This window comes from Camellia sinensis, chromosome 13 (assembly GCF_055761805.1).
Source record: "Camellia sinensis isolate YWXY chromosome 13, ASM5576180v1, whole genome shotgun sequence".
NCBI lineage: Eukaryota > Viridiplantae > Streptophyta > Magnoliopsida > Ericales > Theaceae > Camellia > Camellia sinensis.
This window is the reverse complement of record NC_138973.1, coordinates 4042202-4060059: the sequence shown is the minus strand read 5'-3', so window position 1 is coordinate 4060059 and position 17858 is coordinate 4042202. Positions and strand designations below refer to the sequence as shown.

General features: G+C 34.8%; 2 protein-coding genes across 4 annotated transcripts; both read right to left on the bottom strand.

Moving 5' to 3' along the window:
- Positions 1–2282: 2282 nt before the first annotated feature.
- LOC114311221 (uncharacterized) lies at positions 2283–6115 on the bottom strand. Of its 2 annotated transcripts, XM_028257307.2 has the most exons (3): positions 3654–6115; positions 2688–2782; positions 2283–2601 (listed from the first exon to the last, which is right to left on the bottom strand). In XM_028257307.2, exon 1 carries the CDS (start codon positions 5254–5256, stop codon positions 4000–4002), a length of 1257 nt encoding a protein of 418 aa, XP_028113108.1. In that variant the 5' UTR covers positions 5257–6115; the 3' UTR covers positions 2283–2601; positions 2688–2782; positions 3654–3999. The 2 variants fall into 2 exon arrangements, with proteins under 2 accessions (XP_028113108.1, XP_028113107.1); XM_028257306.2 differs by lacking the exon at positions 2688–2782 and having other exon boundaries at positions 2283–2634.
- Positions 6116–6965: 850 nt separating this feature from the next.
- Positions 6966–16611, bottom strand: LOC114311222 (flocculation protein). 2 transcript variants are annotated; one of them, XM_028257308.2, is made up of 10 exons: positions 16144–16611; positions 13891–13970; positions 13068–13186; positions 10431–10701; positions 9903–10082; positions 8586–8868; positions 8347–8432; positions 8063–8138; positions 7583–7679; positions 6966–7499 (listed from the first exon to the last, which is right to left on the bottom strand). In XM_028257308.2, the coding sequence occupies exons 1-10, from the start codon at positions 16430–16432 to the stop codon at positions 7178–7180; spliced, it is 1803 nt and encodes a 600-aa protein (XP_028113109.2). In that variant the 5' UTR covers positions 16433–16611; the 3' UTR covers positions 6966–7177. The 2 variants fall into 2 exon arrangements, with proteins under 2 accessions (XP_028113109.2, XP_028113111.2); XM_028257310.2 differs by having other exon boundaries at positions 13068–13183; positions 16144–16578.
- Between the last annotated feature and the right edge of the window lie 1247 nt (positions 16612–17858).

Sequence of the window (17858 nt, the reverse complement as noted above, 5' to 3'; positions counted from 1 at the left end):
ACCATTTAAGTACAAAAAATTCTTAGAATTTTAAACCAAACTCTCCACACCCACCCCATCCAGCTGCAACTCAATTCTGCCAGTCACCAGCTGCCACCCCTTCCCGTCCTCCACCTGCTTACCCACCAGCACCAGTCAAAAATAGGGCAAAACTGCACAAAGTAGCAGACCGATGCTCAAGCACCAAAGTGAAAAGGGGAAAAAAATGATTTTGGCTTCATTTTTGTCAACAATTTGCACCAGCATCGCGCTGGAACTCATTTGGGCAAAGTTCAAGGCCCCTGACTTGCACAGAAGCAACCAAATGAGGTAAGAGGCATTATCTCAACCTCCACTATAGTTATCATACGAATCCGCAAGTTCTAATACAAATAAAATTCAAAATGTATACTTTGAAATAATAATTACCAAAAAAACAAAGCTTCAAAGTAAAGTTTTTACAAAATGTTTTCCCAAACAAATGTTCGTAAATCAAGCTCCAAATCTTTCCACAACTATACTAACATGTGTTATCAAGGATATCAAAAAGGAAAGAAGCAACCTCCATATACTGCATGCCATAATACCCAAATGTTGAATGTTCCAAGCATTCATCTCCATATTCCATCATACAATCCATTCTATCCAAGAAAGATGCTCAAAAAACCTGTTTTCATCAAAAACATAATCCATGTTAAAGTCAGCTACACAAAAAATAAAAAGAATGTCCAAAAACAAATGCATCTCTTTATGCGGTCTAGTCTAGGCCTCAGTTTCCTCTCTCTAAACTGTAGGTGTGAGGAAAATGTGCGCAGTAGAATAATTCTAGCAAAAGTAAACATCAGTATGGTGACATGTCTAAGTGTGCAAGGTATGGGAAAAACATATTAAATCTTCATATCTCACTATGTATGTCAATCAACATTCCATTTTAATATGATCATAAGCATTTCCTTGCCATTTCATTACAACAGTGATCCAGCCCAATTCCAATATATCATTTCAAGTTCCAATTTCCATATCCAACTCACACATTTACACAAACCCATACTCATACCCACACACACCATAGACAGATACTCTTCAGTCTTATTTTCTCCCCCTATCATTCAGGCTTCATGATAGCTATAAAAAAAGAGAAGAATAAAGGTCAATCCATTTCCCAAAACCCTTTTAACTATTATGCAAATTTTCATGTGGGCTCATTATTAATGTATATCAAAGGATGACCAGGAATCCAATGAACCGTTGTTTTTCCAAAATTTAGCATCTCCAATTGACAAAGAGTTGATGTGATGTTCTAATTCTCTCCTAGTGACTAAATGACACTAATTTGGAGTATGATAGTAATTATTCTCCTGTTCTCTCCCCTCTAGCTGTTGTTTTTAAGGTATTTTTAACAACTACATTTTTAGTAATTATAATGAAGTAATAAATTTTGTGATTTTAGGGATGTCCAAAAGTATACAATATCAATTCTACGCAGAGCAGTTAGGAAGTTGCATGGTTATGTCCAAAGGTTTACAAAGTGTAGAACTGATTGACTAAAAATAAAACTAAAGTAGTCAGGATAGAACTAATAGAGTGCCAGAAAAATGGACTGTCGAAAAAATAAAAGACAAAAAATGCATGCAAATAATTGATAAGAAATAAAACCAAAGCAAGGAAGGATGGAACTCTTAACATAATGCTAGAAGCAAACTTACATTGAATTCTCGCTGAAGGCAGTTTGTATAAGAGCCCAAAAAATGCATGCAAATAATTGATAAGAAATAAAACCAAAGCAAGGAAGGATGGAACTCTTAACATAATGCTAGAAGCAAACTTACATTGAATTCTCGCTGAAGGCAGTATGTATAAGAGCCCAAATTGGATGTGATGTCGCATCTTTAAGATGAGTGAGATTGATTGATAAAGATAGGTTTTAGTATCTTTCTTTTAAAAAAGCTTACTCTTAGACAAGTGAATACCTAATAAGCAGGAAGAATAAAAGTTTTTTTTTTTTTTGATAAATAGGAAGAATAAAAGATAACAAGTCAAATTCGAACAGGAATCCCAGGAAGGTACCTGAACAACTATAGAAACAAGAGAAAGAAAAGGAAAATGGAAAAATAAAAAAGGACTGCAAACTTCTAAATCCAAATGTTATCTTCTTTGGGAGTGATTGATGCAATATGCATATCAAGCATTTTCTCCACCTATCAGCTTTCTGTTACAAATGTCTGTCACAGAAGTGCAATCTGCAATCTTACCAGCTCAAACTTCATTTATATATTTAACATATTGATTCCACAAGGAACAGGTGACATGATAACATTATTTTGATGTAATAAGAAAAGCAGCATAGACCAAAATGAATCCAGTTTACATGGCTAAAGAAAAAAAAAATGTGGGATAAAAAGAAGTCTTTGACACCAAATGAAAATCAATTAAGTAGAGAATCAAACAAAATTTCTTCACAAGAACTTCCGCTTCAACTCTGAAGAAGCATGGCATGAAATAACCATTACTGTACTCTTATTTTTGTCCCCAACACCTTACTTTGTTTCCAGAGTCAAAAAATTCACCACATGTGCACTCAGCAATGCAACCAATAACTTTGAGCTCTCCACTGATATTATCCTGTGGATTAGCGGTAAAGATAAGCAGGAAAACCTAGAGAGAGGTGAGAGAGAGAAAGAGGTGGTTAAAAAACCTAAAAAGATTACCTTTATTGAGTAATACAGGACAAAAATATTCAGTTCTTTGTATGAGCACACTCCTTGGAAGTAGCAAGGATTGAATGTAACAAAAATTTACCATCCTGATAGGGGACACAGGGAATGCTTCACTTTTCCAATAAAAATAACTAACATGATATTATACTGTATTTGAATAGTCTAAAAAAGAAAAAAAATTATTATACCACATTCTGAAAGAACTTTAATATATCTCATGAAGTTCAAAATCATTTTGAATAATTCCAGAATGAAAACTGCGGCTTCCTAGTGAATGATGTGCACGATTATTTCCCCATTTAAAATCTTTCCTCTTTTTTTCCTTACTCGTGGTACATTACCCCATCATAAAATTGTCATTATCAATTCAGTAAGTTGAAATTTGGTGCAAAATGCCAGCTACAAACCTCATCATGTCCAAATTAGTCCAATCAATGTACCAAGCTGTAGAGATATTTCTCATTCTTAAGGTTTTCGAAAGGAATGAATAATGACAGTATCATGAACAACATTTTGAAAAAAGAACATTTATGGCATCAATCCTTCGGAACACGGATAGCTAATTTTACTAGTCTAAACTTGAAATATGCAAGAAGTTTAGTCTGACTACATTTGAAAGCCAAGAAAGTGCAGTAAATCGCAACAACAGATCATATATCCCCATGCATACAGAAGATCAATGTGATATAATTTGAACACGTAAATTTTCAGTTGTCATCTAGAAGAAACATTCAAATTTAAACCATAAAGAAGAATTCAATGTATGTCGATGTTATTGATATTGTGATTTCAATCAATTCTCATATTTGAAAATACAGAGCACCACTGGCGTTAGCCCAGTGGCCAGAACCCACGTGCCTCACTAGGAGGTCAAGGTTCAACTCCCCCTCCCCCTCTAATGTACCCAAAAAAAATACATACAGAGTAATTTTGCAGCTTTTACAATGCGACTTTTACCTTTCACCAAGCTACACAGCAGTACCCCTGCAAAACTTTTTAAGATTTCCTCCTCATTGGCTGTAATTTACACAGAAGATCTTCAGTGACAACGTAAGACAGCCAACACAAATGCTAAACATACAACAGTGCAACCAAACACCGGCATTCTGCACGAAATTGCCCTTAGATGGCAACCGAACATGGGGATGTGGCAAGCTCGGATCCATTGTTCATCTTGCAAGGGTCTAAGCTACATCTGAGAAGAAGTCATCTGGTTCACCGTGGCCATAAAAAGAAATATGGCTGCATCAACCATGTCTCTCAGATCTCAAGCCAAGGAAACACCAATATCTTTTTGGGTGTGCTATTCCTCAAATGCATTCATACATATCTTCTCCAGCAACAATGGCCAGTCTTCTCCAAGTTGCTGTGGATTTAACTCCATTGCAACCTTGAAATCAAGCAATGATATTGGTCTGCATTCTTGCACGGCTTCTGGGGGCCCACCATTGCTTTGCTTATGCACGTGATTACTAGGCAACATACCATTAATAAGCTTGCTTTGAATCTGATGTTTGGGGGCAGGCTGCCTTTTTAGCTCATACCCAGAACTCACCCCAACCAACTGCACAGAAGACCTGACCAACCTCTTCAAGTACACATCCAACATGTTATTCAACACATTAGCACATTCCATAGAAACTCCTCCGAGGCCTTGTAGCAGTGCAATCTGCTCCATCCGTTTCCTCAGTGTTTCTGTATCAGACAAACCCCCACTGTCAAAACAGAAAACATCATAATTAGTGCTGGCCGAGGGTAATGCTTTCTGGGACCCTCCAACACTAGCCGAGCAAAACGGAATCCCAAGAGGAGCAACAAGAGAACTTCTAGAGATATACGAATGGCTAGCCTGTTCCACCTCTTCCCCATCTTCAACAACAGCCGCTTCAATTTGACCTTTGCTACGTAGAGAAAACGGAGCACCAGTTGAGTTCTCTATTCTAGGTCTTCCATTTTCAGACTGCTCAGCGAGTCCTTGAATATGCTGCACTGGCCTCTGGTAGTCGCATGGAACCAAATTCCCATTTTCCATGAGGGTTTTGAAAACACTGTCTTCTGTAGTTGTTGATTGATGAGATGCAACATATGCCTTTTCATTATATCCGAGAGGGCTGGGCCGATCCTTAAGTTTCCTATCACGAATCGCAGACCTACCCTTTCTTGGGGACATTGGTAAAACAACCCCATTCGACCAAATCGGCACACTTGATGTTTGATTTGGAACAAACAACCCATTTTGTTCATGGCCATCTTCAATAGTGGGAGAACTTTTTCCAGATACTACAGAAGATTTTGTGGGTCCCACTTCATGCATTGAAGGTGGGGTTTTTGCATGAAATGCATTCTTCAAGATCGAACGTATAAATTGGTTATGAACTGGTAGATTCTCCCTCCCGAGCACCCAAACACACAATCTATCAAACTCAATCTTAGTCAACTTATGACTCAAGAATCTAGTCAAGTAATAAAAGTACTGCTTGAACCTTTTGGGTCCAATCTTCTGCACTATCTGAGCCTTCAAATCAGCCACATCGATTCGGGAGTACTTCTGGGGATGCATTTCTCAGCGAACAAACTCATACAACAGATATATATAAACTCCCCCCAAACCCTTCAGAGTTACGGTTAGCTCAATATCCAAACAACCCCAAATTCATCCATCCATAGACCATAAAATACAGAGTCAAAGCTCATCCTAGTACCAAAAACAGAAGCCCTAGAAACCAAATTACAAACCCAAGCAGAGATCAAGCTCAGTTACAAATCCCTAATATTTACTTAAAACCCATCTTCAAAATTCTTCATATATCAAAACCCTAAACTTTAAATCTCCATAACAGAAATTCATTAGCTGAGAAACCCGTAAATTTCATGGCTGCACCATCCAAAGACACTCCATTTATTCAAAACAACGACTCCTAAACCGAAATTCTACGATGCAACACACTTGAGATCGCGAGTTGAAGTGAAACTAAAGAGATCAGAGGGAACACTTTCTGGGTTGGGACGTGACTTCAAAAGTTTCGAACTTGCATAACAGAGAAATCGGAAAAGCAAAATACAAACACACCAACAGAGACACAGAGATAGAGAAAGAACGAACCTCTGTGTGTGTGTGTGTGCAATGATTCGTTGAATTCTGACCTTCGTAGCTCTTCTTCTTCTTGGAATTCGAATTGTTTCTGTTATTTTTTGTGGGTTTGCTTTCGATTTCTCTGTCGTAAGAGAGCTTTGTTTTTCTCTCACTTCGATTGCTCTGAGTGTCAGTGGCACTGCATTGGGTCGTTGTTCTTATTCTGTAATTTTATTTTATTTTTTTAATTTTCAGTTCACTTCAATGGATTAGAGTGGACTTCTTTTTGCTGCATGTTATTAAAAATTGTTTATAATTTTTTTTATATAATAATTTCTTTAAATGCCGGATACAGTGTTTTTAATTTTAACTTTGTGATTATCAATTTTTAATTTAATTTAAAAAAATTATGTAAGTTAAAATTTTAATAAATTAGACGGTTGAATTCAGTACCTAAATTCATTTAAAAAAAAAATTTAACTTTTATGTTATTTGGGTGTATATAGATAGTTTATGAAAACTATCAAGTGATTATATAATCAAATTGGTATAGTTTTATTAAATTTATCTTAAAAAGTAAAGTATTTGTTTTTAAAATAACACTTGTAATTTAATTTTTAAAAATAAATGTGATAAAATTATGTGATCTGATATAATAAATAAATCATTATCAATATGAAAGTCAACACTCAAGACTGGATTCAACACTCCAATCCAAGTCTCTCTCTTCTTCTTCTTTTTTTATTTTTTTATTTTTTTTTTAAAAATTATGTCTACGGAGAAGAAACACTTTTTTTTTAAAAATATATGTTTTACTTCCTCAATATTATAAAAGAAACAAAAATCTCAAAATATTCAAATCCTTGGTACCACTAAAATTATTTTCAATAGTTTTGTAACGACTTCAAATTTCTATTTTATAATATGTTGTTAACGGAACACCATCTAAGCTGTACATAGATCTTGAATTTATAAAGAAAAGGTAACAGTTCTTGTTTGTTTTTGTTTTTGTTTTTGAACATTGAAAATATGCCCAAGGCTGCCTCAAAGGAGGCAACAGAGGAAAGAAGAAATTGCAAAAAAATGTTCACAAGAAAATTACAATCACATTATGTACCCAACTGCTAGCTATGCAATCTTACCAACAAACTAATAGCATTTGCATGTAAAATTTAAACTGATTGATAATTCTTATGTGAAATCTCGAAGACAGCTAACACTAACTTGATTAATCATAAAAACGAAGTGCTTAGCAAATATTGTAAACATCAAAACATTCCAATTTGAGAAAGCACAACACAAGTAGACGTAAGTCTTCCTACAATCCTACACAGGGTCTTGCCTAGAATATCCCATCTATGGGGCTAATGTACAACAGACATGGCACAACGAAACAAAAACCACAATTTCATCTCATCTGCCCCCTTCCCCTGCTTTTTCTGTTGTGCCTGCTCGGATACCTCCCCTGTTGTTTTTCAACCATGTTCGTGGTTTCGCCCATCAAGCTGCGTTCTGGATTCAGTTCCTGCGACAACTCCTCACGAGGCATGCTAGAACTGTGATCAGAGCCACTTGCAACGCTATTGGTTTCATATAAAACTGGGACATCAACGGAAGCTTCACACAAAAGCTTACATGTCTCCTCCCCAGGGGGGACTTTATTAGCCAACTTGTCATGGTTCTTGTCATCTGAGGGTCTAGGGTTTGCTTTGGTATCTCCTGCAAACGAACTGAATGAAAGAAAACCAGAATTATTTAGATCCAATTCACTCAAATATGTCAATGGAAGGAACGGAATCAGTCAGCCTTTCACCTATATCCTGAATAAGGGAAACCGTTAGCATTTTGTTTGCCTCTCGATTCAGTCTCTTCTTTGGCATTAGAACAAGTTCTGTCACTTGATCTTAAATCTGTAGATACATTCAGAGCTAAGATGAGGTATAAAGCAGCAAGATGAACAAATTATAAATAAATAATTAAATATATTAAAAGAAAATTGTAAAAATGTCATTAAGAGACTAGGACAATAACCAAAAATGATGTAAGTGCAGATCTTTCTGCTCAAGGATGAGCGGAGGGGAGAGGGGAGGGGATCAGGATATTATAAACTCAGAAACTCCCTTGTGGAGACATCTGACAAAATTAATTGAATAAACTAACCCCCCCTTTATTTTATAGAAATTGCCCCCACTTTCCGGGCATGATATTTGCATCACCTAAACACTCACCCAAACAATATGACATAAAATAAAGTTCCAGACTTATTGCCAAAAAAAACAGAGAGGCAACCTACCTTGCTCTAAGGCAAGATTCGGAGATTTAGAAGCAGCAGGTTCTTCTCCCTCAACAGTCCAAATGGATTCCGAATCCTTTATAAAGACAAAAATTAGTTTAGTCATTTAATACTTTATGTTCCTGCAACTTGAATTATATATACAATTCTTTGAAGAGATATTAGATAGTTGAAACTTTTTATAGATAAATAAAACTACAAACCAAGTTGGATACCTCTCATGTTCAACAAAAACAATTGTGATAAACAAAATTATAAAAAATCAAGTCCCACTAATCAGGTACCTGATTTTGTGCTGAAGAAAACATAACTGGCTGCGATGACAAATCTGCATTCCGCAAACTATCTTGTGTCATCTCTACAACTGAAACTGCAAAACAAAAGATTCAATGTCTTGGGTTTTCTAAATTTTATTTTTCATATATTATGAAACTGAAATGATACTTGATATCTACTCTATTCAAGAGAACAACAGATTACTCGAACAACCGGACAAGTTTTTCTCTTACAGAATGAATCGAACCTGGTAAGCCTTGACAAGTAGTCACTCCTGCAACCAATTCTGATGACACATCTATTGATTTTGTTGCTGGTAACAAATTTAAGTCGTTCACTTTGTCTCCCCTACCCAATTCTGTTTTGCCAGACAGCAAGGATTTTTGGAAGCTTTTAGGTTCCAGAGCAAATGATGACATATCAATTTTTGTAGATGAGGGGGTCTTTAGCATGTCTTCTGTTGCCTTAGAACGCACTCTCTGTATTTCCTCCTGAATATTCCATGATCCACTGGCAAGAGAATACATTTTCTGCTGCATCCGACTCATATTACATAAACCACCAAAGGTCAAAGTCAACAGGAACTTGGAAAATAAAACATCCATGTATTCTCCCTCTTTTATCTTTCTAAACAATGAAGTTGGGAGGGATTCAATTTCAAGCAACAAATAAGTCATTTTGAACATAATAAAATTCATGTTTCCCAAAAAGCAATCAAGCTTTTTCGATTATAAAGTGCAAACTAATTAGTAATAAAAGTGGACAATGGAAAAAAAACTGCACCCTTGGATTCCTAATAAGATAATTGAGATGAACTATTACACCTCCCACAACGAAGACCCTTAGAGCAACATAATGGCAGGTTTGTGTCAACATGTTCACATAAACAACGTGAACATATATATTACACACACACATACACACACAGCGGAGGGAAATAAATAAAATAAAATAAAAAGGTGACTACCTTGTGCAAAAAGTGCATCCTCAAATGCTTTAAGGAAAACATGAAGTCAACTGAAGGAAAAAAGCTTGATGAGAAATAACACAAGAGACTGTGAAATATTAATTGACAACCTTGGTTAGAAGAAGATGATCTTGAAAGGCATTTTTAGTAAAATTGCATAGAAGGCCTTTGAAGGTAGACAAGTCAAAACACCATGTAGACCACTATGGACAGAAGTGTGAGATCATCAAGTCCAGTTGTTAAACAATGGATTTCATGATTTAGTTTCTATTTCATCGCCCTGGAAGAATTGGTTCTCTAATAAAACCTAAACAAATTAGCTTTCGGAAAGACCTGAACATACGAGAGGAATGCTAAAAAAAAGCTCGACTCCTAAACGAACCCACGTCAAATAAGGTGGGGGCTTAGTTTTTGGGAGAGGCTTGACAAAGTTTTCACTAATCTGGCTTGGGCTATCTTTCTATAAAGCACATTTCACTAGACATCATGTTAAACAAATCAGACATTTAAATTAAGGTTGGAACACCGTCCACGTACAATAGAAATCAAAAAATCAAAAACCAGTAAAAAAGAAGATATTGAATAAAATCACAGCACCTTTGATGAGGAGAGAGCATTTCCAGCAATAAATGGTGTTTCTTCCTTCAAAATCTCTCTTCCCATTGGTGATGGAGTTCTGAATTCAACGTAATCTTTAGAAGGAGATGCCCAAGGAGGACGGGCCTGCATATACCATTTGGCCATATCCACTGGTGAGCCCAATCCACCTTTAGTAACCTGCATTGAGAAATATTCAGTATTGCAACACAAGTACTTTGGTAGGGCTGCCGGGCTGGGTTTTGGGGCCAGACCTGAGCTAGAAAAACAAAGAAATACTATGCCCAAGCCCAGACTGGCCCGACATCAAGCCAAATATTATAAAATAAAAACATCAATAATTTTGTATTTTCCTCTGAAGTGTATTTTCTTCATTTTAAACCAAAATAAAAGTAAATAAATTATATGCATACAATTGATATAACAAGAATAAATCATCAAAATCTGGTACACCACATAAAGGATATGTGATAGGCGTATATAGTAGTGAAGGTCTAGCAGAAAAGATCATACAAAAGAATTACTAACCTGTGGTAGCACAACAGAGTTAAGTGCACAGATTCCATGATCCAAGTCCAATTTTGAACTTGATGCCACTTTCTTTTCCTCTAACCATTGTTTGGCTTCCATGACAGCTTTACTGCACAGATCACGACTATCTGTGCATGATGTATTATAAACACCATTACCAATTGTTCTGCTGGGTATCCCACCTAATCTCGCATCCTGTCCCTCTTCTATGGTGGAATCATCTATAACTCTTGAATTAATAATCTTTATTAGTCTATCACATTCTTCCCTGGTAAAGGTTAACATCCATTCAGAACTTGAAAACTTGGACTGTAGTTAAGAAGCGAAGTAAGGGCAGAATAATCAGCAGAAACATTATTTGTCAGAATAAACAAGAGCACAGCATATCCAATTACGAATTACCACTTCTAGAGATTCATACTAGAACTTCTAGTGTGGAAATTATGGGTTTTCATTTCATTCCAATGCCATCATTAGGAAACAAAACATTCAGATAGAAGGGGCTCTGTCAAATTTATATAGTTTTTCGACAATTATATACAAGGGTATGTACTAAAAGCCATAAAACTTCAATTTCAAATTTAAGGGTAGTCAAAGAGTAAACTTTTTGTACCATGACTTTTTGGTTCCTTCAGATACTCACAGCCCATATATCTTTATGCATCCAAGACTGTCTTTAATTTACTAAATTGCTGGGTCATAATCACTTTGCTTGTTTTTGGTTTTCCAAAAACACTTTTTAGAAAATTCTACTTTCTTATTTTTCATATTTTTTTGTTTTTACTGAATTTTTTTACTGCACACCTAACATAAATACACATAAAAAGTATAGGGCTTGTTTGGTTTGTTTTTGGGAGAGTTGTTTTTGAAAAAAAAATTGGGGAGAGTTTAGAAATTTTTTTGGTTTGTTTGGTTGTATATTTTGGGGGAGTTATTTTTTTGGGAGTTTGGGATGATTTGATATTTGGAGAGAATTTGAGTAAATGTGTGTGAGAGAAAAAGTGATTGAGAAGGAGGGAGGAGAAAGAAAAAATGATTGATTGATGTGTAAGAGAAAGAAAGTAATTTTGAAAATTTTTTTAGAAAAACTTAAACTAAACAACTTTTTAGAAATTTTTTTCTAAAACTCATCTCCCAAATGCAAACCAAACATACCCATAATTTTGTGAAAAAAATCTTTTAAAAATTCACTAAATACCAAAAATACTAAAAAATAAATAAATAAATAAAACGAGAATTCAATATATTTTTCATATTTTTATGTATTTATTAATTTTTTAAAATAATTTTTCACAAACTTTTTACTTTTTAGATACATCTAAGTAAAGTGCATCTAAAAAAGTAAAAAAAAAAAGCTTAAAATTTTAAAAATATTCACTAAAAACACGAAAAACAAAAAACTCAGTTTTCAAAAAACTTAGTCCAAAAAACTCAAACCAAACACACACAATGGTTCTCCATTTTTTTCCTTTTTCTTTTCTTTTTTTTTTTTTTTTTAAAATTTGCTTTCCCCTCTTAGCATCACATCTAGGTTGAATCTACTGTTTCTTCATCTATTTGTAAATTACCATCTGGAAAATTATTTGAATTTTTTTCTTAAAGCCTCTCCATCCCTCCATCTGTCTCTCCCAACCGAACATAAGAGTTTAATTATTTTAAAAGCTTGTGTATCAACACAACATCTGAATGAGTTTGGTGAGAAACAAAAAATAAAAGATGAACAATGTTGCGTAATTATGAACTATACATCAAATGCACACCCAAACAAAAAGAACCATTAAAGCAGAGGCTCTAAAATGTGTTTAGCCTCTGTTTGAAATTGTGAAAGCAAGAGCACTGAAAGCCACCAGACCTGTAGTCTGGAATACCACATCAACATTTTACAATTCCTATCCCAAATATTCTACAGTTCCCTCCAAAGTAACCACACTCTTTGTGGACTAATATACAGTTTGTAATTTAGTATAATAATTCTAAATCCTTCTAACCACCAAATTTAGAAGGAAAGCATAAAAATAAAAACAATCAACAAAACAATCCAAAGACAATGGTGCAAATTAACCAAAATGAAAAGATTAAAATGACAAAGAAAGTGAATTTATATATGCCCTAAAAGTATCAAAATAAAGAAAGAACAACCACTGCCTATACTGATTTGAAGATCATTTCTTTCTGTGAATCTTGATACTCAACAACAACAACCACATGAATCAACATTAGGTTCCTGAATCTTCAAAATTACGATCAATCAATTTCTTAGTCAATTCTTCAAAGTTGATTATGCAGTTAGCTAGTCACACGAGGAGTGCAATAAATTTTACAAGCCTATGAAAATCCAATAAGTACAACAAAATAATATATGCATATATTGACTCCAATAGCGTGAACAGATTTTATGGACATATATGAAAATTACGAGCCAAAACATTTCACACAGTTACAGGAAAAATCGCAAAAGCTGATTTGTAGTTCACCAAAAATAAATGAACTTTTGGGTATCAGATAAGGAGGAATAAAAGCCATAACAGAAAACAAACAAAAAACATGGCAGTTTAATAAAAAATTAAAAAGAGAGTAAAAAACAGCCCAAAAACAAGTTAAACAAAAATAAAAAATCTCATGTTTTCTCATTACCTTGAGAAAGTCTCCTGCATAAGTAGTGTTTCTATAACATGCTTGGTTTCACTCTTTCCTAGAGTTAGTCGGGGCTCCTTTCTAAAGCATCCGATCAATTCTGATGTAGTTCCGTTCTTCTAATATAACAAAAACAGTATCATATAAACAATAATGTCATAAAATTCTGTGTTTTTAATAGTTATATTATATATATACCTATAAATCCCCCAATGTGAACAGAGACAATTACATGTACTGGTCTATTGAGTTAAACATCAGCTGTTATTGTGTGGTTGCAGCAAGTATCTTAAAATCAAAACAAACACACCCCAATAAACCATATTAATATCGAAATCCCCAGTGGAACAGGCTGTTTAAACCACAATTAGAAGGGTGCAATGAAAAAGAGGAATAATAATAATTGTTAAAGGAATTATTGAAGGAAACGCAACCCACTGTCTTTGAGCTAATTTCAAACCTCTCAACATACTAGTAAAATGAAAATCACTTGAGATTTGGAAGCATGTTTAGTAAGTGCATTATTTTCTGATCATTTAGGCCTCGTTTGGGAACAGATTTTTTTAGTAAATTTTTGATTTTTTGGTTAAAATATGATGTAAAAAAAACTAGTATGTTTGGGATGACTTTTTGATTTTTTACGAAAAGATGTACAAAAAGAAAAAAGAAAAAAGAATCTTTGACTTTTTGGTATAGGTTGTTGACTTTTTTATTTTTTTAGTGACTTTTTGGCTTTTAGGCTAAAAAGTGAGGTTGCCAAGGCCGTAATTTCCAATAATAACCATGCATCTAACACAAAATTAAAAATCAAATAGTGAAGTACCTTATTCAGTTCATCAACTCCATCACTCTGAATATGATAATTATCATTGTCATCATCAATGTCATCATCAATGTCATCCTCTGCAAAATAAAAAATAAAATAATAACATTCATGTCAGGATGTATATGAGTGGAAATGATGGATGGCATCCTTCCTTTATAAGTGCACGAGCTTTACTACACAAGAAGTGACAGCATTTTGTTCCTTCTTAAGTACATGTGGTCTGTGCAGTAGTGGGTCCCACAACTCACCAAGATAGATGCAGGTCCCACACTTTACCAAGATAGATAAGCTGCTTCCAGATCAATATCTCATTAGAGTTTTACTTGCTATTAAAAAACAACCTAGATACTGAATGCCTTTTAATTTAATATAATAAATAGTAAAGATTGATGAAACCGCAATCAGCATACTCCAAGTTGCCTCCCACAACAATGAAACCGCCATCCAGACCCTCGTTGGAGTCAAGCAGAAAATGGACCTTTTGGCGATTAGCTACCAAGGAAGCCAATTTGTCCTTAGCACCCCCTCTACGGTTGTTAGACATCCCTAATCTAAGAGAAACATCATCTAGGATGGAGCATCGCTCTTGGAACTGCCTGCTAAAGAGCAGCAGCATGAGAATCAACCAAGGACCTAAGACAACCCATTGACATTCAAGTAAGGAAAAGAAGAGCTGGTAGAATGAAAAAAAAAATGAAAAAGGTGATAAGAGAATCTTAGTTAACTAACAGGGATGGTTAACAGGGAAAAGGATGAGAGAAGCTCCAAAATGCTCCAAGTAGCAAAGATCTTCAGTCTTCAAAGTTTGCTAATGGCAGAATGTAGAGTGTGGTTCAGCATTAAACTCATAACGCGGGGCAAATGGAGAATGAAAATGGAGTGTCTCTGGATTTTAAAGAAAACGACAAAATTGATGGTTCCTATGATCTTATTTACAACATCCACTACTCCCGAAAACTCGTGTATGCCGCATTTAATGAGAAGTGACTGCTGAAATGACAAGAGAGCAACACGCAAACCCTGCTGATTATGAAGGATGGAGATAAGTTGAAAAAACAGATCGGTGAAGGAGAAACAGAGTGATTACTTATGGATGTACGCAAACCATGAGTCCAAATAGTTGATCAAGTACCCAAAGAAGAGAGGACGTCAACTGAGTAACCTGACTAGCCTTGGAGAAACAGACATTGTTCATACCGAGAAAAACAAATGGATCATATTGAAGAGCCAATGAGTGGTTTGTGACTGGCCCCATCTCCAAGCAAAAAAAGGCGTCCAGCAACTAGAAGGGGCCTCTAACTTCATAAGGAGGAAATATTTAGTCTGGGTCCAATGACAAGACTAGTTGACTTGGGTGAGGCTGACCCATACCAGGCGGCACCAAAGGGTCCACAACTAACATCCCAATTCGGATGACCAGTACAAGGAAGAAACAGAATAGGAAAACAACTCCTTTAATCGATAACTTCCTTATCAATAAAAGAATTGCCAATTCTCGAAGTGGTCATAATAAGAAAAGCTTCTCATGCAATTACAATTCTTGAATGACAATGAATCCCATACCATAAAAACAGTGATGTAGCTCCCATAACAAAGATATGCATACTTATATTCTAGAGAGCAAAATCTGACTTAGGTATAAGAATGCCCTCCGGCCAACGAACCCCGACTGGGAAGCACTTAATGGATATTGTTTTGCAGGAAGCTTTAGAAATAAACAACCCTCTTACATCAACCCTACAAGGATTTTTCCCCATCATCTATACTATAACTACCCTGATTTCAAATTTTAATTTCTCCAGTTTTTTCTTATTCTATTCTGAAGAGCAAAATTCCTTCTCTCTCTAAGAAGTTTCCAACTTAGGTATAAGAATGCCTCATGGCCAATCAACCCCGACCATGAAGCACTTAATCGATTTTGTTTTGCAGGAAGCTTTGGACATTAAACAACCCTCTTACATCAACCCTAAACCGATTCTTCCCCATCATCTATACTATTTTCTATACTATTATTTAAAACACAAAACTCACTTGGGGAAGCTATGTCATACCCTTTTTTTCATCACCCCTAAATAACTACCCTGATTTCAAATCTTAATTTCTGCAAGTTTTTTCTTCTTCTATCAGTTTTCTTCCCATATTAACCACAATGACACCAATAATGCAATAAACCAAAACAGAACTTTCAAAAAAAATATAAATAAATAAAAAAAAAAACATTATTGATGAAACAGAAGAAATTGAACGTACCAGAAGAAGGACAACTGCCGGAAGAAGACGAAGAGGAAGAAGTGTTGGGGCCAAAGACGGAGGAAAGGAGTTTGGTGGCACCAGTAGCAATCAAGCGAGAGGTGGGGAAAATGAGACCGGAGAGCCAATTAGGGTTTTGGGGAGGAGCCCTAGAAGGAGTGGGGGCCGGAGTAGGGCGGTCGTAGGGGGTTTTGGGGGCGGCGATTCGCCTGTTTCGGAGTATTTTGCCGCCGGCGGATCGGTCGCCGGTGGTGGTGGTGGTTCGGCGAGTCCTGGAAATGGAGGCCATAGATGGAGATTTTAGGATGAGAGGGAGAGAGAAAACGACGAGGATTTGCAGATAAAGGTCTGTTTTTGAGTTAGGGGGGTGTTTTTTTGGATTCTAATTTTAGTGCGAGCGAGGGAGCAGGCTTAAATGAGAAATTCGATTTTTACGGTTGCACATATTCAGTTTGGCCTTTTTATTTTAGGTTAATTAGAAGGGTAATATATTATTATTTAAATTTAAAAGTAAATTTATAAATTTAATTTTTAAAATTTAAAACTGTTATAATAGTTTAATTGTTATGAAGAACATTTGTGTAGGTGTAAGGAAAAAAAATTATTACTATTTAATTTACATGTGATAGAAGTTTCACATATTAAATTTAGGCCTCACTTAATATAATAATATAGATAATTATATTAAGAGTATCAATACCAGTCTCTTCAAAATTTTAGTAAATTATAGCTTAAAAAGTCATTTTTCTGTTTTATCTAATCACTCACTGCATCAAACTATCTATTTTAACTTAATCTTATTAAAATATTTGCTATTCTTTTTTTTTATTAAAAAAAAAATTGATGAGTTATTAACCAAACAATTCTTATGTTTTACAAAAGGTAAAACTAGAGGGAAAAAAAAAATTGCCGTTGACCGGCCGGACTTCCAGGCGAATGTCCGGCTACACCCAAATCGCGTGTTTTAACGATGAATAGTTGCTCGCTTCATCAGATGAGTTACCGTAACAAATTTAACAAAACGTTAATTTACAAAAAAATTGTTGAGCCTGATGGAGGAAGGATTTGATTCTGATGCTCTCTACAATAGCTTTGATGCGGATGCTCTAACACTTTCTTAATTATTAGTAATAAACATTATTGTTTAATTATTAGTAATAAACATTATTATTTTTTTATTTATATATTTATACATATTAATTCTCTCAACCATGAAAATCTTATCAATTTTTTTAAAAAAATATATAAATTATGAAAATCTTACAAACACCCTTTTGGAGAGAGTCTGAAAGAATAAAAGTGTTACATTTTTATTGTTGATGGAGTTAAAATGTACAAATTTGGAGATTAAAAAAGTAAAATAATATTTATTAATTGTTAAAAAAGAAAAATGGGATTTCTTTTTAGGGTCCTTGATATTAAGATTTTATAGTATAAAGGACATTCAATATTTTCATGATGTCTAAGGTCCCTCAACATTGATTCAGAAAAATTTCAATCCAGAGAAATTATTCCCAGAGAAATTCTCTTCAGTGAAATTCTAGACTTCCCAAAGAATTTCTCTGGGTTCAAACCAGAGAAAATTCAAATTTCTCTGGTTTAAACCCAGAGAAATTCTTGTTGTCTACAATCCAGTTTCAGTCATAGAAGTATGTATATCTTTTCAACATTATTCCTATACTACAAAAAGAGACTTGATCCAATAACCATATTTG